This window comes from Sphaeramia orbicularis, chromosome 6, assembly GCF_902148855.1.
Source record: "Sphaeramia orbicularis chromosome 6, fSphaOr1.1, whole genome shotgun sequence".
Lineage (NCBI taxonomy): Eukaryota > Metazoa > Chordata > Actinopteri > Kurtiformes > Apogonidae > Sphaeramia > Sphaeramia orbicularis.
Genome location: NC_043962.1, coordinates 48,591,197 through 48,614,778, shown reverse-complemented (window position 1 = coordinate 48,614,778; position 23,582 = coordinate 48,591,197). Strand labels below are relative to the sequence as shown.

General features: G+C 36.6%; 2 protein-coding genes across 5 annotated transcripts; both read right to left on the bottom strand.

The window, feature by feature from the left end:
- Positions 1–2,866: 2,866 nt before the first annotated feature.
- On the bottom strand, positions 2,867–14,222 carry LOC115421245 (vegetative cell wall protein gp1-like). Of its 4 annotated transcripts, none has more exons than XM_030137034.1 (10): positions 14,019–14,221; positions 11,945–12,905; positions 11,585–11,893; positions 10,189–10,303; positions 7,751–7,931; positions 7,616–7,630; positions 7,294–7,377; positions 3,823–3,893; positions 3,509–3,644; positions 2,867–3,388 (listed from the first exon to the last, which is right to left on the bottom strand). In XM_030137034.1, exons 1-10 carry the CDS (start codon positions 14,094–14,096, stop codon positions 3,365–3,367), a joined length of 1,974 nt encoding a protein of 657 aa, XP_029992894.1. In that variant the 5' UTR covers positions 14,097–14,221; the 3' UTR covers positions 2,867–3,364. The 4 variants fall into 4 exon arrangements, with proteins under 4 accessions (XP_029992894.1, XP_029992895.1, XP_029992892.1 ...); XM_030137035.1 differs by having other exon boundaries at positions 11,585–12,251; positions 12,348–12,905; XM_030137032.1 differs by having other exon boundaries at positions 11,585–12,905.
- Positions 14,223–15,657: 1,435 nt separating this feature from the next.
- slc35b4 (solute carrier family 35 member B4) lies at positions 15,658–23,410 on the bottom strand. The gene is made up of 10 exons (XM_030137050.1): positions 23,132–23,410; positions 21,500–21,613; positions 21,314–21,416; positions 21,175–21,224; positions 20,332–20,413; positions 19,670–19,730; positions 19,202–19,311; positions 17,294–17,369; positions 17,138–17,213; positions 15,658–16,152 (listed from the first exon to the last, which is right to left on the bottom strand). Exons 1-10 carry the CDS (start codon positions 23,206–23,208, stop codon positions 15,900–15,902), a joined length of 1,002 nt encoding a protein of 333 aa, XP_029992910.1. The 5' UTR covers positions 23,209–23,410; the 3' UTR covers positions 15,658–15,899.
- Positions 23,411–23,582: the final 172 nt, after the last annotated feature.

Sequence of the window (23,582 nt, the reverse complement as noted above, 5' to 3'; positions counted from 1 at the left end):
TATGGAGAGAGGATGAGGTCAACATTCTGAGCTGAAATGAAATAAAACGAGTAAAGGAGAAGAGAAGATTTAGCTATGGTTTATCGTCTTCCTTTGTTTTATTCTTTTCTTCTCTTTTCCTCCTTATTTTAATAGAACCATGTATTTTACCCTTGTTTCATTGTTTGTTTCAACTGTCAGAAGAGTTTTTCATCCAACACCACATCATCATCCAAAAACCCACAAACCCATGAAAACACTCATTTCCTCTGCTGATGAAGCCAGACATAGTGCATCTTTATGCTGCACACAAGTAATTGGTTCAGCTCTGCTGTTTTTGTTTTTTTGTTTTTAACCAAAAATAGGAGTAGAAAGAATTGGACAAAGTTCATTCTACAGTTGTACAGAGGCATGCAAATCATCTTTTTAGTCTACATATAGGTTTCTCCAACTGCTGCTGCCAAGAATTTTGATATTTACAGGAAAAACAGAGTATTATTGTCATGGATGTCAACCAGAAACTCCTTTTGTATGCATTTTTAATTTCTCCAGTTATTTGCTATTAATAGGATATGAGAAGTATAACAGCTGTCGTTGATCATAAGGTAATTTTTGGCAAAAAAAATTATGTCCTGAAAAGGAGACAATACATTTTTTTCCGTGGTGATTTCTCATAGACTGCAAGGGAAGCCCGGCTTCCCCTAAACTTACGAAAATTAAATAGTTAAATATGTATGGTTGTGTTAACATTTCATTGACTACAAATGTGTTAAAACACGTTCATCTCACAGATGAGTTCGTTCAGAATCAGCTTTATCACAAATCAATGGACTCGATGTTGTTCACTTCTCATACATTCCCATTGCGCTGTTTTCTCATACAATCTATGATCACTGCATTTGCCCGTAGAAGCCCGGCGTCCATGCACTTCTATGGGACTTCATGGAACAGTTTTTTTCATTGCCTCAAAACTGGATGGTAATTGGATAAATGCCACGATGTTGTCCGCCCCCGGATGCCCAGCGTCTTTGGGGGTGAATGGAGCTGTGGGCGGAGCTTGGCCGGGCTGGACACCAGGCTTCCACATGCTGATTGGAGGATCAGTCGAAAGGTTGAATCCAGTTTGATTGACAGCTAGTTTGAGATCTACTCCTTCACTTGACAGAGTTCAGTTTAATACCGTTGCGCATTCTGCTGTGAAATCGAGAGAGAAATCACTATGAAATTACTTGTTCATTTCTTGCACTGTAAATAAAACACACTCATTATACTTCCTTGTTTCAATTTACCATAATTTCAGCATTTTCTTGTTTAGCTGGTATGATAAGGTTACTGACCATTTTCTTAAAAAGGAACGGAGGGCCGAATTTTTGTTTAAATAACTTGACTTTTTTTTTTTTTTTTTTTGTTAATGTAAGCTGACAATGAGCTTCCCCTCTCTGGAAGAGGAGCAACTGCCAATGATTTTTTTTTAAATTGCAAAAAACAGTGTGTAAAACTATTAATTTCAAGGTCTAAACATGGCTGTAGATTTGGTTTCTTTGCTCCATATGTCATTGGACAATTGGCTTGGTTAATTATTTTGTTGTTTTATAATTTATATGTTATGTCATTTAATATTATCTTGTTCATTTCACTTATTTTTATTTTTCTGTTTTTATCCTGGTCTTCTTTTATTTTATTTGAACTTTTATTAGTTCGAACTCATGCTCTTGTATATATTATTGGTTCATACTTTGTTTTACTCATTATTGAATAAAGTTTTATTCTTGGTATTGATAGTCCATTGCTGGTTTTTTGTATTTCACCTGGAATGAAATATGCCATATAAATAACCTTTATGACCGAAACAGTCACTGGCAACCATCCACTGATCTAAAATATTTAAGAACTTTGAACCACTAATCCTACGTATTAATAGATGTAAATACTACTGGTAAAATGTAGTTTCTCAGCTTTTCATCATCAGATATGACTCCTTTAGACATTCAGAGGCTCCATAGCAAACATGGAAACACTGTCATCTTCTGTAACATTTATTCACCAGTAAAACCCATGTTGTTTAACAACTGACAGTAGTTGGTGACCCTTGTGTTTAGGCCCAGTTAATGATATATTTTGTTGTCAAAGAAAACTTTGCCTCTATTTTCTTCATTGTGATATAATAACCTTAAAATTGACTCATAATAGGTACATCATATATAGGAAAAACATTTTCACCTAAAATGCAAAGAATATTACGATAAATGGTGGTAAGTCACTTAGGAATTAAGCTGTAGGATAACTTTGTTTGGATGTCACCAGAAAAAATGCTCCAGGTCTTAGAAGGTTAATACCTTGTATATTCAAAGTAATATCACTATCAGTGTTTCAGTCCTACATGCATAAAAACACATTACTGTCAAATAAAGCTTTAAATATGTCCAATTATTTTTTAGACTCATAATTTTTCACAAGATAAACAACACTACAGTACAGCTAAAAACACAATATTATGTTATTTTGATACTTTATTTTTCATTGTTATAGTGGTATGTATCAGGCCAAATGTTGAGTGGTTACTGACAATATTGTGGCTTTAGTTAACCTTTCATAAAGTTTAAAAAAGCCCTTACTAGTCATAAAAGTCTGTCTTTATCTACAGTGTTAGTATTGTCTATATTTAATTACATGTCCAATTCCTTGTTTTTTTGAAGCCTTAGCCTTTTTTTTAATACCACTGGCAAATAATTCCATTTTCTTACAATCCACTATATTTATATTTTAATTTGTCTTCTTTTTTCATTTATTTTGACATTTACATTTTATTACATACATCTCATGTCCCAATGTGTTAAAAATGTGAAAAAATGTGTAGTCACCAGTATAAATACAGGCACATACCAGCTTGTGGTTCTACAACACAATTTATTGAGGAACTCATTTTGTCATTTTACATGGACACAAGGTAAGTTCCAAGTGAAAATTTCCCATTTCAATTTATGTGAAGTCTGATTACTCAGTGCTCTTCTTTCATGCATTTCATAATTGGTTTCATTTCTCTAAGGCACACAATCATGACAATTAATCATTGTTCAGTTTTCTCTTACAATAACTCACAAGGTAATCATAAATCCTTAGCTTATATCTTTGAGTCATTCCAAAACAACTAACTTGCATAAGCCTTTGTTGTGTTTTTGGCACCATTGGTTTACAGATAATCCCAAGAACCATATGTTGCAAACAAAGAAACTAGTGTTTGTGGTACCAGACACAGCCTGAAGGTAAAAGAGATGACTGAAAAGGTGTCTCCTGAGTCTCTGTAGTGAATTTTGTCCATCTTTTTTTCTTTGCTGTGGCAGTAAAGCTGTCAGGATGTGCAGTCATCCTTGTTGAGTGGTATGTGTTAACCTCGAGTGCTCAGTTTATCCTGCAAATAAGGGAAAATCAGTGCAAATTAGACACACATACATGGGAGTAAAGTTGAAGGTGGTTGCGAACAGGTGATCCAAAAAAAAAAAAAAAAAAGTGTACGAATACGGAGTCGTACTTTCTTGGCATTGTCCACACACTGCATGTAGGCGGAGGCGATCCCTGAGCAGGACAGAGTCTTTCCTGTGTTCTCCTTGTAACATTTTAAGATCTGACTCTGCAGATCACCGCACACAGGCTGGTAGTTGAAACGCCTTAAAGAGAGACACAAAGACACAAAATATCCTACATAATGCCACTTTTCACTGTCCCTTTGTATTGTTGCTGAAAAGTCATTATTCCGAGTGCCAATGAAACTTTATTATCTCTGTAAGTTGTAAAAAATACTTTCAAATAAAAACTCTGGATATTTATTGGATTCATGCAACTTACGCAAAACGGTTGTGTGTCTCTTCTTTGCTCTTCTGGAAACTGTCTGCGGTAACTTTGTAAAACTGAGCACACTGTCAAAGTGGTAAAAGATGACAGTCACTGAAAATAACACTTTTCCACATAATCAGTAAAAAAAAAAAAAAAAGGATGTCACATGGAATAAGAAAAGCCTGTTTTACTTAAACTTACCGATATTATTACTATTATTATAATTATTATTATTATTGCCATTCACACTCTTCACTTTTTGAGATTTTGCTTTTGAGTTTTCTCATTCTGTATCTCATTCTGAGTTTCCATGTATATATCTTCTAAATCTGCATCAACATACTTGTCAACTTTCCTTTACAAATTCCAGCACAACCTCCATAGTGAAGAATAAATGTAACCACAGGAAAAAAAAAAACAGCACCTCAAGGACACGTGCATGTGGTCTTGGGTTTAGATCCTGAATGAGCCCCTACTTGTTAATAAGTGGCTCAATGCTAGTAGCAGAAAAAGAGGGGAGTCCACACTAAAAAAACAATTTGTCAGGAGCATCCACCCCTGAGGACACCCCCGCTCCACTGTGACAGAGCATTCAAAGGGGTGGGCAGTCATACACAGATATTGATTCACACTCAAGTATTATCACAGAAACTCAGGATTTGGTGAAATACTGGAGGTAATTTGCGGCTGAATTTGCTCTTTACAAATTACAGACATGGAATCTCTTTTAAATCACTTTTTAAGACACATTTTCATAGACATGTTTTTGTCATTTTAATATTATACTCCTTTTACAGTTTTATTGTTCTTATTTTGCTTTCGGCTGTTAACTTTTACTGGTTTTAGTCTGTTTTCCCACTATTTTAATTATTTTCTCCAGTTATTTTTATTGTTGTGATTAGATGTCTCTCTACTTTCTATTTGTTTGTCTGGTGTTGTCCATGCTTTCATTTTATACCTTTTATTGTCCTCTTTTTGGTCAAAACACAGTAATAAGGCTCAGGAACTCTTTCATCCCCCTGGCCATCAGACTGTACAACTCATCACTGAGTGGTCAGGGGGGGTCTCGGTCTCTGTCATGACAACATTAGGACTGATCTAATGAGACTTTAAAATATCCAAGCACCTTATATAGTTGGACTACACCTACTTTTCTAACCACTATAGATCACTTAAATAATTGTTACACTTAAATCACTGTTTCACTTTATATCACTGCTACACTTTATTTAACTGTTTCACTTTACATCACTGCCCTGTAATGTGTAAATACAATCAGAGGACTTTATTTACAGTATTGTACAGGAAGCTCTTTTAGAGTAGTTCTTTAGCAAGTGTCTTTTAGAGTTTATATACTAACCTTGATGTCAACCTGGCTACTAACCCACTGTTGTGTTGTGATTCTGTCTGTCTTTCTGTCTGTCTCTGTCTGTCTAATGTCCCGTCAGAGAGCGAAGTTTAATTGATTGCCATTCCAGCATTCATTTCAATATAAAGTAGCTCCTTGTTTTGGATAATCCCTTATGGTCCAACTAAAGCAAAAATGAATTTTAAAGTAAAAAATGTGGGTGATTTAGCAACACTAATTATCAAATTGTCTCTAAAATCTCCCATCAGAGAGATTTCGAATACTGTGTTTTGACCCTTTTCTAGTTAATTATTCGAACCTTTACTGTTCACTTGGTATCATTTCTCTTCTTCTGCCAGCTTCTCTTCATTTTTAACCTTCTGTTTTGTTACACTTTGACCTAATAGTGGTGCTGTTGCTCTCCTGATTACAGAATTATCTCTGAGCAATATCTTTTGGTGTCATATACATAAAATTATTATTATTAGCCTAACTTATTATGGCAGATTCTCACAAGATTATGTTCACAAATGATTGTTGCAATCATTACAAAGTTCCACCACTAACAGATTGTAAGGAGTACAGAAAAACAAATAACTTAAAGTTGCAGTAAATGTCTAAATCCATGACAGGGCCAGATAAAGCGGTGACATGGGGACACATTTCATGTTCAATAAGCTCTGTGTTGAAAACTAAATAACTTAATATATATGTACTACATGTATGAATAGGTCTCAGTAAGTACTTTCACATCACACATTTTACAAATTACAGAATTAAATTTTGGGGTAAAAATACTTTTTTCACTTTACACAAATGTACAAAACATGCTGTTCTCAAAACATGCTTTAGTTATGATGTTAATCTACAATTGGGATCAATATTGGATAAAAATGTTTAAATGATAAGTTTTTTACAAACACAAATATGTTGTGACATGGGGACAGGTGGGAACTGTGACACAGGGACAGCAGTTTGTTACTTTGTTTAGTAGTCATAATAAAAGACTTTGCTGGAAATAAAACACTAAAAATATGCTAATAAACTTTTATTTAACATATACATTACAACTGCAGTGATATATGCAGCTAATAGCAGAGCATATTTGACTACTAATTGGATTGTGCTTAACCTTTCTATATTCTTACACTGTTGAATACTTAGTTCCCACAGATTCACAGACTTAAAATATCACTTATACAAACAAGAAAAAACATTATTATTATTAAAGTTAACAGTGCATTTACATATATGTCAGAAGTATAACTTCACATAATCAGTTATATTTTTTCTACAATAATGAAATTTTGTAAACACTTCCATAAAACAGAGTTCTTAAGCTAAAAAAATTGGCCTATTTGAAAAATGATAGATGAAACTTGAATTTTTAACGCTGATGTTCACTTTCGCTTCATCTGGTCCTACACTTACTGTCAAAAATACATGAATATGTACGTCCTTGCAGTCTATCACCATGTTTATACACAGTTCTACATGACAGCACATTTTAAGAGAATTATTGAGAGGGACAAGCAGGATAATAATTAAAGAAAAAACCTGAAAAAAATAGGAAGCCATGTTAGTCATAAATGATAGTCTTGCAAGTAGCAAGTTAATACTTGTATAGTTTTCTTTATGTTTAGATTATTCATTTCTTTTTAAAATTAATTTGTAGCCACTACATCAGAGTACAGTGACTTTTTTTCACTTATTTTGTGGTTTTAATTTCTTCTTATTACATAATTAACATTAAATGCTACATTGGTCTCATTCCGGGGGAGATGAGCCGCAGTTTGACTTTTAGTTTCTTTTCCCTGCTGTTTGTACAGGAGACTGTTTTTGTGGCAGATTATGGTGTTGGTCATGACATGACCAACATACTTTGCAGGACTTAAATACTAATACCATGTTTTTTTGGTTGAGTGTTTTCTTGCTAAATTCTGACTTTGTAATTTCAAAGAATATCAAGATTTACATCATTATAAAATATGGGATTTCTTCTTGAAACATCCCCCACAAATCTTGATTTTTTTTTTTTAACATAGACTGATCTTAATGTCCTGTCATGGTAAAAAACAAACAAACAAAAAAAACCCCAAAACAAATTTTTCGTGAAATATCTAGATGTCACTTACCTTATTTTCAAGTTTCTCAATATGTTCCTTGTAGAGAGCATCTCGTTTCTTCAAATCTTTCTCTTTCTCCTCCAGTTTATGCGCCTGTGAATCCAAAACAACGGTTTATGGTCCAGGATGTTCATGATGACCCCAGATGACCTCAGCAAATGAGCAACAAAGCATTTTAATCCTGTAATATTCTTGACACTGTTATCCTGTGTCTACACTGTGATAAATTACTTTTCCTGTGGTATAGGAAAAAGGAGAGTGGTGCAGCAGCTGAATGAAAGTGAAATGAAAGAGAGACAGACACGCATGCAACGATCATCTCCCGTCTTACCTTCATCTCCATCCACTGAGAGAAGACAACAGGGCAAGAAAGAGAAAGAGGCACAGTAAGAGAAGGAAAACATTTCACATTTTCAAGCGATCCTCACTCATCTACAGGTCATACACATCTACTTGGTGTACTTACGTAAAGCTGGACCATCAGCCTCTCGTCCTCCGTCTTCATTCGCTCCTTTGTGATGGACTCCGTCAAGTTCTCCATGTACGCTACCTTCTCTGCCTCCAGGGTCATCTTCACCTGCTCCTGGATCTGAGCCTGAGCCGCTGCCTGGGCTTCAGCTTTGACCTGGGCCCTCAGCTCCTCCAGCCTCCACAAACAGATACATTTTAGAAACCACAACCAGAGGGTAACAGGACTTTCCTCTAAATTGGTGACCAGGACTCATTTATTAGAGCTCCAACTCTATGAAATAAACTCCCAGAGGATCAGAGGAGGCTCCTTAACCTCCTTTAAATCCCTTTTCAATGTGTGCTCATCTGAATCTTTTAATCTGTTAAATCACTACTTAAAGGTTCAGTGAATGATATTTGAGTGACATCTAGTGGTAAAGTTGGAGATTGCCTCACCCTGCCCTATGGTGGACAAAAAACACAAATCCCCTCCTGAAGTCAGGTACAGAGAGGTGAAGTCCAGCCTTTTGTGCTGCTTAATTAAAAAAATATGCATAGTTGTAAAATATTTTCCTTATCTTCTGAGTTATGTCTTCAATTTACAGCTGAGTCGATTTCCGGTTTGTTCAGTCCAGTCCTGTGTAGAGGTTTAAACCAGTTGTATTTATTCAAATCAAGTGACATTTCATATCACTAAATCCATCTTTTTTTGCCTCATAATAAGCAACACAATGATATGTCTGATGAGCCATACATGATTTACTGCCAAGCTAGAATGGCATCATGAAGGAGAATCACATTTTTGCTGAGGGAGGGGAATGCCCCGTCGTATACTAAGTTCATGTGCTTTTGGCGGAACATGAGCCTAAAACTGCACCGTTATGGCGATATTTCTTTTGTCAAACTGGCTATGAATAAAAAAAATAAAAATAAAAAAAAAGACGCAGCATGTAAATGTTGCAGGAAGAAAGCAATTATAGTGTTCTAGTGCCAAATATCCAGCAACGTTTCCAAAGCACTGAGGACAGTGTCTCTTTCTTGCTCCTGCTTTTTCTTCTCATTATTTGAGAAAAACACTATTTGAGGTAAACTACTGCCATCAAGTGGACTAGAGTCATTACACTCTCAATCCTGGGCTTTGATAGTTTAATTTCTTCCCTACTGCCGAATGGAAGCACCATGCCTCATGTTAAAATTCCAATTCAGTCCAGTATTTGGCTTCACATCAAACTGGTTGGAAAAATTGTATAGTCCAGTCCTAGTTCAATTACACATATTATGTCTTGTCAATTTAAGAGTTCTGTAATTTAGTCAAATCAGTTTGCTGTAAAATGGCTGAAGTATGAGACTGTTAGTACTAAAAAGGCGGCGCACCCAAAAGTTGCAGAAGTGAAGTCATCCATATTTTGTTTCTCCACAAGCTGCTGTTGAAGAGTCTCTCCAGGTGCAACATGACCAGACTTGAAATTATTTTCATCCCTTCTAATATTTCCTAACATATTTATGCCATCATGATGCATTTCACAACACGCAGTTCACAGATGTTTCACACAAAACTTCATGTTGCTCAAGAGAGCAACATGAAGTGGTAAAGATACCACTAACTATCTTTTTTTTGACTGATAAAATTATCCTCTAAATATGTCAATTATGCCATAATCCAAATGGAATTAAAATCTCTTGCCAATGACCACCATTAATATTTGCCATGGGTCACAGTTGAAGGGGTAGGACTTCACTTCTCTATCTCAGACAGAAGATGACATAATATTGTGATGTCTTTGGTCATGGCTAAAAATGAGCGTTCTTAGAGAGAGACATTTACTGATGGACACTGTCCCAGATAACACTGCATGAAATTCTATCAACGTCAGAAATCTCAGTAGATTACATTCGATTAGGATTAGAGTTGGTCCACATCCAACATCTACTTAGGAATTTGACATGAATCAAGACACTGATGAATGCAATGGAATTTTTTCTGTAGATACAAATACAACTATTGCAACACAATGTTAGCTGTATTATCTGCATCATAAGCTTAATTTAGATGTGAATTGATGATGTTTAATTCTTGTGTCTCAGCCTGAGATTCTCTGTCTTATATTGATAAAGAGTCTGCAAATATGTCATACCTAAATTTATTAGATCCATATTGTGCATAGCTGCTGATAATCTGATCTGAGACTTCAGTTGTTGTTTTGTCCAGTCAGGGGTTAAAACTGAAGAACAAGGTCATAATTAATCAATGACATCTCTTTTTTTTTTTTTTTTAGTATGTGGCTAACATACAATCCGAATACAATATACATAATCTCCTCCCACACATAAACTACTTGGCTTTTACCATTTGTCTTGTAAAAGCAATATCGAACTTTGTTTTAGAAAATGCTGTAAAAATCAAGTTTATTGTTTTTATTTTTGCATTTAATATTGACAATAATCTGTCCTTACTGTTGCTGTAGCTCCCGTCTCTTCTGGTTGATCTCCTCTTCCAGACTCATCTGCATCTCTGCTTTTATCTTCTTCCTCAACTCTTCCTCAACCACTTCATGAGGAATGGCACCATCTGAATGAACACAGTAGAAATGGCAAAAATCAGCCTACATGGATACCTACACAATATCCAAATAAGATTAAAATTTAGTAAGATTGGACTGAATGCGGTATCACGGGGGCTGAACTTTGGTGACTCTGATGATTCTCAAAGGCAGGTGTTGACAACCAAATTTTTATTTTTTTCTTTGTTTGGGGGAATTTCTTTCATAGCATGATACACATTTACTTCTGTGACCTGATATAGCATTACACTTTCTACTACTTTATAAATGTCACATAAAAATGAATTAGGGAGAACTTGCTGCACTCAACATATTTTTGATTTTTTATTAATATTTTGATTTTTGTCACTTGTCATGATGTGTGTATAAAAATGTTTCTGCACAAGGCCCTTTGCATTGCTTTTATATTATGTGCCATAACAACTGTATACTCTACTCCTGACTAAACCAGATTTCCCTAAGAATATAAAGGATATTTTTAACTTTGACTGTGACTCCAATGCCTTTAAACACAAAGTTCTTCATTTGCTCAGGGTCTGCTCCAGCCACTCCATTGCAACTGACACTTTAATTGCATATGTCATTGTAACTCAATAACTCATCTGTCACTTTACTGTTGCCACTTCATTGTTTATTTATTGTTTAGTTATATTCTGTTTATAATTGTACTCTATTTTTTCCACTATGTTCATAGTTAAACCAACGGCCTAAGACATTTGCAATTTTTGTATTCTATATGCACTGTGCTTATGGCAAAACTGACAATAAAGCTGACTTTGAAAAAAAAAAAACAAAAAAAAAAACAATTTTTTTTGACAGTTGCTCAAAATAATAGCGTCCTATAATCTTCACATGCTGATAGTTTACATTATAGCTCTGTTAATTTTTTAGCTCTGACTTTAGACAGACAGCAGGCACAGAAAAAACACAAATGGCCTCAGTTTTCTGTACGGTTTTGTGTTATCCATAACTGCACAAAAGATCTGTTTGGAAATGTCCAAACAAGGTCAGAACTGTCACAGTTTAGTCTGAACTGTGGTCACATAAATGCCCTGGCCCGTTGGTGTAAATAAATTTAATTCATATCTGTCCAATCCAATACACTGGTGTCTTGGGCATAAATTCAGAGCTCTTTATTCTAAACATTAATGATAAGTTTAGATCATTTTTTAAATATTTGAAAATAGAAATATTAGATATAGTTCCTTTATGGTGTAAAATTCAGATGATATGATTTTAGACCTGCAGAAACCTTGTCAAACCATGATAGAGAGAAAGAACACAATCACCTGCTGCAGGTGGTGGTGCTGTGACGATGACAGGTGCTTCATCTTCTACAGTGGGGGGCACAAGCAGGGTCACAGTGGTCTCCACAGCTGGTGGAGCTGGTTCAGCAGTTGAGGAGGTTAAAGGTTCAACAAGGGGTTCGATTACAGGTGCATTAGCGGGTAAAACAGCCAGTTCCACACAGTGACATGGAGGGGAGGGCTCCTCAAAGGGCAGCTCTGGTGCTGCCACAGGCTCCGGAGAAGGTGGAACAAGTTCACATGGAGAAACTTCTTCTGCTGTAATTAACGGGACTAAGGACTCGGTAACTGTAGGCTCAACAAGAGGAGGTAAAACAACAGGTTCAACTGGAAATGTCTCCGGTTGGACATCAGCTAAGGGCAGAACCGTTTCCATTGGTGGAGATGATGGGACAACGGGTTCAGCAGGTGGAAGTGTCGGTTCAGGAGGCACAGATAACGGTAGGGGTTCAGGTGGAGGTGATGGGGCAATTGGAGTCGCTAACTCCAGAGGTTCAACAGCTGGAGATGATGTTGTTATCACAGGTTCAGGAGGCACAGACGTTAAAGGTTCAGGTGGAAGTGATGGGACAACAGGTTCAGCAGGTGGAGGTGTCGGTTCAGGAGGAAGAGATGAAGATAAGGGTTCAGGTGGAGGTGATGGGACAACTAGAGGAGCTAACTCCAGAGGTTCAGGAGCTACAGATGAAACTACAGGTTCAGGTGGAGTCAATGGGACAGATTCAAAAGGTGGAGGTACAGGTGAAGGTTCAGCAGCTGGAGCTGTTGGTTCAGGAGGCAGAGATAAAGTTACAGGTTCAGGTGAGGTTTTGGCTTCCATAACTGACTCTACAGGTGGAGGAACCAGACCACTTTCAGCTAAAGGTGGTGCAGATGGGATTTCTGGCTCTACACAAGGCGGAATGAAGGATTCAACAGGAGGTGGGACTGGCTCGGGAGCAGGTGGAGGCTCTACAGGTGTTTCTACTACTGAAGAAGGTACAGATGGTGGACTAGCTTCAGGCTGAGAGACATCTGCTGCAGCTGGAGGCTCCACGATGGGAGGAGGGAGGGAGTGGAACTTCACTGGTGGAGGAGGGATGACTTTTACTGGAGGACTGACTTCTACTGCTGGAGCTGAAGGTAAAGGTGGGGCTTCAGCAGGAGCAGCCAGAAGAGGCAGAAGGTCTTCAACAGAGGGGGCTGGAGGTGCAGTGGGTGCTGCGCTTTCTGACTGTGGTGCAGGAGGTCGTCCAGTCTGCGAAGGCAGCGGAGGAACGACCTTTGGGCCTTGTCGCATCCGGTTTATGACTTTGTCTGAAAGCTGAGATGAAAGAACGGTTAAAAAAAAGTCTGTAAAATTTAAACTTAGGTTTTTTTTTTCATCATTTTAATGGATCACATAGCATCAAGGAGATTGAAACACCCTTTAATTACTGTGAAAAGAAAGTTTTTACATTTTCATTCTCAAAAATTATATTTTGCTTCATGATGTTAAAGAGAGAAAATAGGAGAATTATATTTAAATATATAATGAAAACGCTGATAACAGTTTAATAATATAATACACATTCAACAGGACATTTTTTTCTAACAGTATTCTTTTTGACATAATTCATATGCAAAAAAAAAAGAAAAATAACATTGAAGCTAAAACCCAGAGTTTTCACGTTGCTTCATCAGTCCAGTCAGTGACCACTTTAACCTACTGTATGAAGGACTAAACAAAATGTTTCTTGTCTCTTATCCGTAGGGAAACATTGTTAAACATTTAGGTTGATTCATGTCGATTTTTTTGCTTACTTAATTCACTGAGCTTCATTTTGTACGAAAACATTGTTCGCGTTGTTTATATTGTTAATTTTAATCATTCTGTTGCTTGTTTTGTCAACATTGTTTCTCATTTTCTTACATTTTTAAAAAACTTTCAGGCATATTAAGTTATTTTTCATTTAATTTGATGCTTCTCTTGTTCAATTGTTTATTGTTTTGCTGATTGGCTGCTCATTTCACACTCAGTCTTCACTGCTGTTAAATTTTCTTTCTTATTCTTTTTATTTCATGCAGGAGGAGGTGGAAATGTCAAATCATGAGAAGTCAATCTGAGACAAAATATCCTTGTGTTTTTAATCACTGATGCTGTGCTTGCTCATTTCGAAAGTTAGATATTATATCCAAGTCATCCCACATAGGCATTCCCCGTGTCCTTTAGGTTTTATTTTTTTTGGACATGGTCTCCCTGTTCATCGTTACGCTAAACTGAAGGTGACTGTAAACAAACCTTCATTCCTCAGTTTATTGATAACTATCTGTGCAGTAAGCTGAAAACTGAATGTAAATAAATCCTGCAGAAATCATACGTGCATAAAGTATAAGAATGCGCCACAGTGGAAACAATGTGTCTTGAAATGTTGCTCGTCAAGTTTCCTTCACTCACCCGAATGCCCTTCACAAAAGTAACCCCTCCGCCTTCATCCTCCCCTGCAGAGAAGTGACTCGGCCCGTTTCCCCCCATCCGTACCCGGTGCCGCGCCACGGACCACTACCTGTTACCTACTCTAAAATATTTAATCCCCAACGTGGATCTGAGCGGCGTGCAAACACCTCCCAACAGCTGCAACCCTGTGCCCTTCCTTCTTTGCGAGTCTACAACAGCTGCTGCCATTGGCTGAGGCTGAACACTGCCGCTCCGGATTGGTGCGCAGCCTATGCGTAAAAGGGAACATTGTGTCCCATATTAAATCAATAATAAAACCACCTACATTTGATTCCATTCTGCAACAAACCAAGCACAATCCTCTTTAATGCAGCCAGGTTTTCAGTTTAATTTCAATGAGCAGGCAGTGTAAATACTGTACACATTTTCTGTAAACTGGTCCTAAACACCTGAGACAACAATAGGCCTAATGAAATGTGCATAAATTAACCTCTGCATACTCAATATTCCAGCTGCATCTAAAACATTTATTCCAATTAACTGAAATACTTAACCTAAATATTCATGTTACCACTGGAGGATTCTGTCTAAGAAATACATATTCAAAAGGAGATGTCAAGTTCACAAGGTCCCACTTTTAGATGATGAAAAACTGTCTACAATGCAACAAATCCTATAAAAAGCTGACATTTAGGTTAAAAGTACATCTCATTCTTTTCCACAGCTGTCCATGAAAAAAAAAAAAAAACAATGGAGACACACTCCTGAGCTCAGTGCATACAGTATAATGACAATATGGACTCTATTTTTGTAAGTCTCCTGATAACTAATTCCTGGTCTTGATTTGAAAGTGGACTAAACTGCTGATAGTATTGAGCTGCTCAGAGGATGTGTTGAAAATTAAAACATGTTCTGTTCAGTTTTTATGCTGTGTTGAGCAGGGCTGGGCACCAAACTTTGAGTGTTCAGTCATTTAATGCCAAGTTTCATGGCAAAAACAAACCAGTTCAGTTTAACTATACTGTGATGAAAGGGTTTAACAGTAGTTTTTACGCTGTAGAGCTGTCTTTTTTTCTATTTTCCAAATATTAGAAAATGAATTGTCATTGAATGTTTATAATAAAGGGCTCTGAAGTTCTGAAAAAGATGCTTGTGTTTTGTATTGTAGAGATATGAATAGAATTTATTTCCAGCAACTGGCCGAGGGATTAATTTGACCACTAGTAGTGAGTCACTCTCCTGGTCCCCCATGGTGAAGAAAACAAACCCCAAGGACCTTTGACCAAAGTGTCAGAAAGTGGCCAGATGGGATGAGAAGCACAAATATTTTTAAAGTCAAAGAAATTAACTCATAAAAGCTAGAAGCACTTGTGTGTCTGTTTTCTGTCTAAAAAACAGAGGTAAGTTAACAGAGCTAAAAGGTAAACTATTAGCTGATGCAGCACATGAAGCTCATCAGACAGTGTTTTTTTGACTGACTGTCAAAATAAGCATCTTTGAGTTTTAGTTTGAAAAAGAAATCTTGATGATAGCGTAATACAGATGTGTGTAAAACAATGAGCTTTATACTTTAAGGGAGTGATACAGTCTGTGGATACATAGTGTTAATTTGTTGGTGGTTGTGGTAGTCCTATGTGTGTTCTGGTACACAATTTCACACTGCAATACTACATAGAACCCCTTTAAGGTAAAAGATGTATTATTTAGGAACCGTATCAAAGCCAGGGTGTTATTTTTTTAACAATACTCAGCTCTACTGCTGCGTGTGTGAATGATTGTCTACAGTTTTTAACCAAAAAGACATGACTGTAGAAAACTACTGCAGAATATAAAACCAAAAGTAATTTCCGAGTCCATAGATCAATCCGTTGCAGTCTTTCCTCACTCAAGCTTCTTCTGCTCTTTGATGCCCGGCCGGCCGAGCGCCGCCTGGACGCTGCTCCACACCTCAGTGTACAGCAGCGTGCCCAGGAAGACCACAGCCGTGCCCACCCAGTGCCAGGTGGTAAACGGGTTCTGGAAATAGAGGATGGAGAAGATGAGGCTCAAGAACTTTCTGAGGGTCACCACCAGAGTGACGGTGAGGGATGTGCACTCCGTGGTGAGGATGAAAACTCCACGGATGCACACGTACCTGAAGAAACTGGTTAAGTCTGAACAAGAATTTGCTCACTTCATGTTTCATCGTGATGTGAAATGTCATTTATTGCATACTTTGATTATTTATATTCATTTCATTGCTGTTTTTGTAGCTTATTTTGTTAATTTTATTTAACCTGGTTGCTTTTTATGTAAATTTCTTATAATTTAGATGCTTGTTTTTTTGTTTTTATTAATGTTGTGTATTTCTTTTTCATTTTGTTTCTTATATCGCTCATTTTTAATTTTGCTGTTAGCTTTGTTGAAATTTGCAATTTCTGTCATTTTCTCACTTATTTTGTGGATTTTTGTTCATTTTCTTGCTTCTTTTGCTCATTTTGTTTCATATTTTGTTAATTTTATTGCTTATTTCATTCATGTTTATTGATTTCATTGCTTATTTTGAACCATATTTGTTGTTGATTTTTTTAAACTGTCAATTTCTGTCAATTTCGATGCTTACTTTTTAAGTTTGGTTTACTTTGTTTATTTTGTTGATTTTTGTTCATTATTTATTTTAGTTCATTACGTTGCTGATTTTGAGAATTGTTCATTACTTTGTTTATTATTGTTCAACTAGTTGCTTTGTTATTCCACAACGGATAATTTTGAGATACAGTACTTGTACTAATTTCCATTTTATGCTACTCTATATTTCTACTATACGACATTACAGAATAAATATCAAACTTTTTACTCTATTACATGCAGTAACTGTCAGCTTTAATAATGAATATTTTACAAAGTGGATAAAATGGCACTACATTAAACCACATTCCCCCATATTTTTTACAGAAATATAAACTTTTTTCATTATTACATTATTATTTAATATCTTTTTCAAGAACTTCTTGATTGATCTATAAAGCTAGCTGCTCTCCCTTAACAAAACACAGTCTGTTAAAGTTATGTTTATATTCTGTCACGTCAGACAACAACATCAGTAAACTGTTACAGCATATTATGGTTTTAAAGGATACTGTGTGATGACATTAATGAACAGGTAGATCCACATTATTGGCACAGTCAGTCCAACCACAGGAACCATGACGGGAGCTGCAAAGAAACAATGAAGTCCTTTATGTCTTATTTATATAAAAGTAGCAGATAAACTTCAGTAGATGTCTGAAACCTACTGCTCTGGCTGAAGTGAACACAGTGTTTGTAGATGTTTGTGGACAGAATCAGGAAACCGGGAAGAGGCAGGCAGTGCTGAGAAACACAAGACAGAGACAAATTATGAGGTTAAAGGCATCTCTAACTACACCTAATGCTGAGTCTACAGCTACCGCATGATTCAGGAATGAGAGAGGGATAAGAAGAGTCACACAGAGATGTAGGTGTGAGACAGGGGTAGTTCAGGGTTATCTGCAGGATTGAGAATCATGTGATATCTATGCAGAACTATATTGGAGGGTTAGTTTGGGTGCCTGTGCTTCACCTGAAAACAAAACTGAAATGAAAAGAACCAAAGCTCTGAGTTCCAGGATGAACCTATGAAGTTTCTGTTATTCACATCTGACTGATTTGCTTTTAGCTGAAACTTTATTTTTGCTTTTGTTTTACTTTGGCCAGAACTGTTCTCATAGTTTTATCGTCTGATGTGGATCTGGTAGAAACTGGTGGTAGAGGTGAATTTTCTTTGTGAGTTAACTCTAAAAAGAAAGAATAAAACAAAAAAAAAGGGTGTCAGTCATACTCGTTTTTGAACACGGACTGTCTTATCTGCATAATTTATATCTTTTTAGTGATATACGTAATGCTGATAATCTTGTCCTTGGCAAAAATGAGTGTTAAGCAGAACAATTTTTCTTTTCTACTTAATGCAGAGCAATCTGGCTAGTTCATCATCAAAATGGGAAGTATGAACCTGATATGAAGCAGTAAATGGCACCTTTTTGCCACCATTTACCAATTCAGACAGCCAAGCCAAAGGAGTAACTAAGGTGAGACAGGCTGGACTTTTACAGAGCGGACCTGCTTTCCGGAATGAAAGGGGTGGTGATGCAGCGAAGAGTGTGACATATAACTTGCACAAAATACCCTGAGAATAGTGGTGTTGGCTCTCAAATCAACAAATTGTTAGCATGGACAGAGTCCTCCGCCTGACGTGACAACAACTCGCAGATCTCGGCATCTCCCCAGTTCGACACCTTTCTGGTCGCATTGATATATTTGTTTACTGTACATGGCCCGCGCTCATTTTTAAATCCCGCCGGTGCAGGAGTTGCACACGCAATACGCCATCAAAATGTCACACCTTGGTTGTGGAACGAGAGATGTTCCTGTTACATAGCGTTCCAGAATCATGATTCCACCTTTATCACAGCTTTGTTACTAGCCACTTTTACACAGAGATCCCGGAAAAAAAATGAGATGGTGATCCCACCTTTTTTCCACCACTGACCGATTTCCACAGCCAAGACAAAGGAGTAACAGGTAAGACAGACTGGACCTTTACACAGCGGACCTGCGTTCCGGAATGAAAGGGGCGGTGACGCAGTGCAGCATATAGTGTGACGTATAACTTGCGCGCTGGAAATACCCCAAGCATAGCGGTGTTGCTAACCTCTCCCGTCTTTCACAGTTCCACAAATGTTAGCATGGATACAGTCCTCCACCCGAAGTGACAACAGCTCGCGGATCGCGGTGTCTCCCCAGTTTCACATCTTTCTGGTTGCGTTGACATGTTTGTTTACTGTACACAGTGCTCATTTTTAAATCCCCCCGGTGTGGAGGTCGCACATGCAATACGTCATCAAAACGTCACACCTTGGTTGCGGAGCGAGAGGTGTTCCTTTTACAAAGCCTTTCTGAATCATGATTCCACCTTTATCACGGCTCTGTTACTACGTCCAGAGGTGTTACAGAGCCGTGACAGAGGTGGGACCAATTGATCCCACCAATTTGTTTACACAGAGGTCCTTCTGGAATTAAGGTGAAATAGTCCTAGAACAGAAGTGCTGTGTAAAAGAGGCTATTGTCTTGTTTTGCTTTAATGTGAGGGGTCCTGCATATTAGACCATAAAAAAAAAAAAACTTACATTGTAAAAAAGAGCCTCTTTGGAGTGTTTTCCATACTGTTTGTACAGAGTTTCCTGGAATATGCCCATCCTTGCAGACATCAGCAGAGCAAATGTCAGCATGGCAATACCTGAAAACCACAAATACACAAGAAAAAAAAGCTAAAAAAAGATACTATGTGTATCATGCAATATATGGTGATATAATGCAATATATACAGTAAATAAGGTAATTAATAGTGTTTTGTAATTTTAGGAAATTAAGAACACATTACCATCTCTGTGTGCAGATATTCTTCCCTACCTCTGATTTCCGTGTCAAATATAGTAAACACTTCAATAATATGCCTTAAAGTAAGTCTTACATGATAACTAGACTGCAGCTGAGTCTTTAGTTTTGACCAGTGAATCCAGAATCATAATCAGTCTTTGGGTATTTATAATGGACACTGAGTATTTACAGACTAAAATAAAATGTTCTAAACTCACCAATCAGCCAGTGCATAAAGGCATAAAATCCTTGTTCCTCTGAACCCTCATTGGCCACATTCTGCATAAAACAAATGACAAATTAATTAAAGAACATATATACATACACATATAACATTCGATATTGCCTGTACAAATAATAATCATCAGACATTTGATCCATAATAAAGTGGCCTAAATACTTTATTTTGGTGTTCAAACTCAGCACCTGTCCTGACAGGTAAAAATTAGGAAAGTTTAGGTCCTTGTCCTCTTTTGTTCTGCATATCAAAACTGTACTCTGTGTAGTATTGTACTGCACATCATATGTTAGACTATAATCAGAACATATATTCAGCAGCTGCTGAAACCCAGCGCTGCTAGGGGAAAAAATGTCCAAATCATCAGCATGCATGAGGTGATTATTATTACTATTACCAAACACACAACCAGCTTTGCAACCATTAAGTTGTTTCAATAGATCGTCCATGTACACGTTAAAGAGTGCAGGAGAAAGTAGCCCCCCTTGCCACACACCATTGCTCACTCCAAAGGGGGAGGACATTCTATCTCCCCATTGGACTCGCATACTCTGGTTTGCATACCAGTACACCAGAAGCCTTACTATATAACCAGGAACTCCCTTTTCACTTAGTATGAATGTCTAAAATGTTAGGACTCACCACTTGTTTGGCAGACATAATGGTGCATATGAAGATCCCAGCAGACACTAATGCTATAGACAGGTATTTACTGGCTGAATATCTGCAGAAAAGAAAACAAACATAGTTGATGTACTGTGGTTCTGCACAGAACATCTACAAACAGGCAGAGGTAAAGACATGTTCATTACACCATAGAGAAAATGGAGATAATTTATGGTTTTACTATGACTGTTTTCTGTCTAACTGAGCTAAAATGTAAACTATCAGCTGACGCAGCACATGAAGACTGTTGAACACAGAACCAAAATATCTAAACAAGTTCAAGTTCAGGGACAAATTCCACCAAGAGGAAACATTTTGTAATATTAGCTTTAAAATATGGATTTATAGTCAATCTTTTTGCATCAGTATGAAGGGGAAAAGCTTGCACTTGAGTTAATTTTACTCCTACAAAGCAAATGTATTTCTGTTTATTTCATCAAAACGTATGACTTTAAAAATTTCTGTTCATAATGTTTTCTTAAAGACATTCTATAACCACACTTATTTTGAGTACATCTTATTTTGAATATAAGGAAGTTATTTCTGTTTCATTTTCAGATTTTTTTTAATGTTAAATGGAACAATACAAGGTCATATTTGTCAGTTGTTATTCAGCATTCCCCTTGCATCTGCATTAATCTCAGAGATTGTATTTTTACCTCAAAATGATAATTTCACCAAAATGTATGGAGTTTGCATCAGTGACAGTTAAATGCCATGACTTTTCCAAAACTTTCGCTGATTCTATTAACTTATCCAAGCCTGAAAAATGAGATTCTCAAGTGTCACTTCAGAATTCGTCCAGAGAAGGATTTATACCTTTTCTTCAGGATGATTATCCCCAGGATCATGTTGGCAATTAGTGATCCCTGAAAAGATGCAATAAGTATAGATCAAGTTCCTGAAGAAGCACTGGATGAAACATGTTAAGATTTAGGAACAAAATAGCAACACGCACTGATCTGAAGATCATGTGTAATGGCATAGCAATGTTGAAGTTCAGAGCATAGTTGTTGATCACGCTGACGGTAAAGAACATGGTCACCATGATCACGTAGTTGCTGCGAAAAAAGACAAAAACTGTCAGTGTTTGTTCTAAATGTGACCTGAAGCAGATATGTATATCCCATCACCGTTATTCTACCTAATAGGGATGGCTGGTTTCTTCCTCCCAAAGTTGGCCTCGAAGATGAAACCCTCCAAAGCAATGAACAAAAACTGCGCAAAAGTGACTATGTTGCCACATCCTGGAAACTCCCTGAAGAAAAAAAAAACAACCAAATTAAACTAATGGATGATAGAACTACTGTACTCCCACCACAATATATCAATGTTTACTTTACATTGAATCAGTGCAGAGATTCCTGCAATTTCCAAATTATAACCAGCAAAAAGCATCAAAAGTAATCAACACAGAATAAACCTTGCAGGGTAGACTGAAGAATTTACCATGTATTAAACTATATTTAAGCTTTGAAGATTAAAATGTGGAAGAGTCCTGAGATTACATCAACTAGGACTGCTGTAGATTTACCTCATCATGACTCATTTGGGATCAAATTTTATTTAACATCATGTAAAATATTTCCAATTAATGCCTAAAAGTGAAAGTGAACTCAAAACTTTCCCTGCCTCATATAACATATTTAATGGTCTTCAGCAAGTTTTCTGTCCCTATGATTTACTGGTTCATATTTTCTCTAAAATAAGTCATATTTTCATCAGATAGCTACAATTATATATTAATATTGAATGTACTAGACTTGAAAAATAATATTATTTTGCATTTCACAGACCTTTTTGTTTATGTATGTATTATATGTTACCATGTCCTCAGTGCATGTTGATCAACTTCCACAACTGTAAATTATGAAATGATGAAACCCTAAAATATGATTTAGTTCTGTTGAGGCTGAACAGACTCCTTTTTTCTTTCAAATTTTTTAAATGTATGTTTGTGCTCATTTTCCATCTTACCTTCCAAAAATCAGTACTGTTCTGCTGAAATAATTTTCAGGACATTCACACTTTTTCCAGGATTTCAGAAGCCATTTAAAAAAAAAAAAAAAAAAAAAAAAATTGTTATCATGTTGCCTGATTTTATCCAGAATGTTTGTCTGGTAGAGCAATATTAAAACATATCGCACATTTTGATAAAAACTCATACACTAAATATTGATCATTCAGTCCAGTTTTTTTTTCTATTCTACAATGTTGTAATAGACATTAATGAACAACAAATGGTATTTTCTCTTGTCTGTCAAATCTATTTTTATAATTCATCATAATGATTATATACAAGACCATCATAATGATTATATACAAGAGCGTAACTGATATTTATGTCTAGAGAAGAACAAAAACATGGAAAATGAGCGAAAACTGTTCCATAATGAAAACAGGGTAAAACCCACAAACACGTTTAAGTCCATTAAAATGTAAATAAGGAGTGAAACTTCTCAGTTGCTAAATATTATCTCAACACAAGCAGGAAACCTCACATCACAAAGAAAAGTTTATGGTCTTTATATTAGTCACTCTTTAAAATGTCACTTGTGTATTTATGGCTCCTTGTTTTTAGCTCTTTAGCTTATATTTGCTATAAATTCTCTCTATCAGAACCTAGGAATCTTATAAAACAAAACACTTGATTTCAAAGAGACTTTCTCATGTCAAAATATACAAAAACAAAAGCGCAAAATAAGACTAAAGTCCAGCTGTGAAACTTGTACTTTAAGTCCAGCAGGTCCATAAACAATCTAAGTTTGTCACTGACCTTACAAGCAGCTCCAGAGACACCACATTACTACAGCATCCGACAAAAACAAGAACTGTGGCGAAAACTGGCCCCATTTTGTTTCACAGCACAGATAAAATGTGTCACTTAGTTAGGGGGAGTCTTGATCTGTGCATCGTTACAAATAAGCGGCAATTTTTTTGTTTTTAAAAGGACCCCGGCTTCTACACAAACTCCTGATTCAGTTGAACACGTCTGAATCAGAGATCCACTCTTCCGCGTTGCCTCTTCATGGGAGTTGTAGTCCCTTAATGAAATCAAGGAAAAACGTACGCACTGCTCTCAAAACTCTTTGTGCATTAGACGGAATTTATTAATTAGTTTTATATAACTACTCTAACAAATAATAACACAAATATCGGTTAAAAAAATTTAAGTAATAATGACAAATCGACTACACGGCGCGTCCATTGCGCAGCTCGGACGCACG

What these genes read in the sequence shown, in the direction of transcription:
- slc35b4 (XM_030137050.1), bottom strand. Translation starts at nt 23,208, where the DNA reads ATGGGGCCAGTTTTCGCCACAGTTCTTGTTTTTGTCGGATGCTGTAGT. An exon ending in TACACATGATCTTCAGATCA is followed by an intron (nt 21,225 to 21,313) that starts GTGCGTGTTGCT and finishes GCATCTTTTCAG; the next exon opens with GGATCACTAATTGCCAACAT. An exon ending in TTCATTAATGTCATCACACA is followed by an intron (nt 16,153 to 17,137) that starts GTATCCTTTAAA and finishes CAGTTTCTTCAG; the next exon opens with GTACGTGTGCATCCGTGGAG.
- LOC115421245 (XM_030137032.1), bottom strand. Translation starts at nt 14,096, where the DNA reads ATGGGGGGAAACGGGCCGAGTCACTTCTCTGCAGGGGAGGATGAAGGC. An exon ending in AGACGGGAGCTACAGCAACA is followed by an intron (nt 7,932 to 10,188) that starts GTAAGGACAGAT and finishes CTGTTTGTGGAG; the next exon opens with GCTGGAGGAGCTGAGGGCCC. An exon ending in TTGAGAAACTTGAAAATAAG is followed by an intron (nt 3,894 to 7,293) that starts GTAAGTGACATC and finishes CCACTTTGACAG; the next exon opens with TGTGCTCAGTTTTACAAAGT.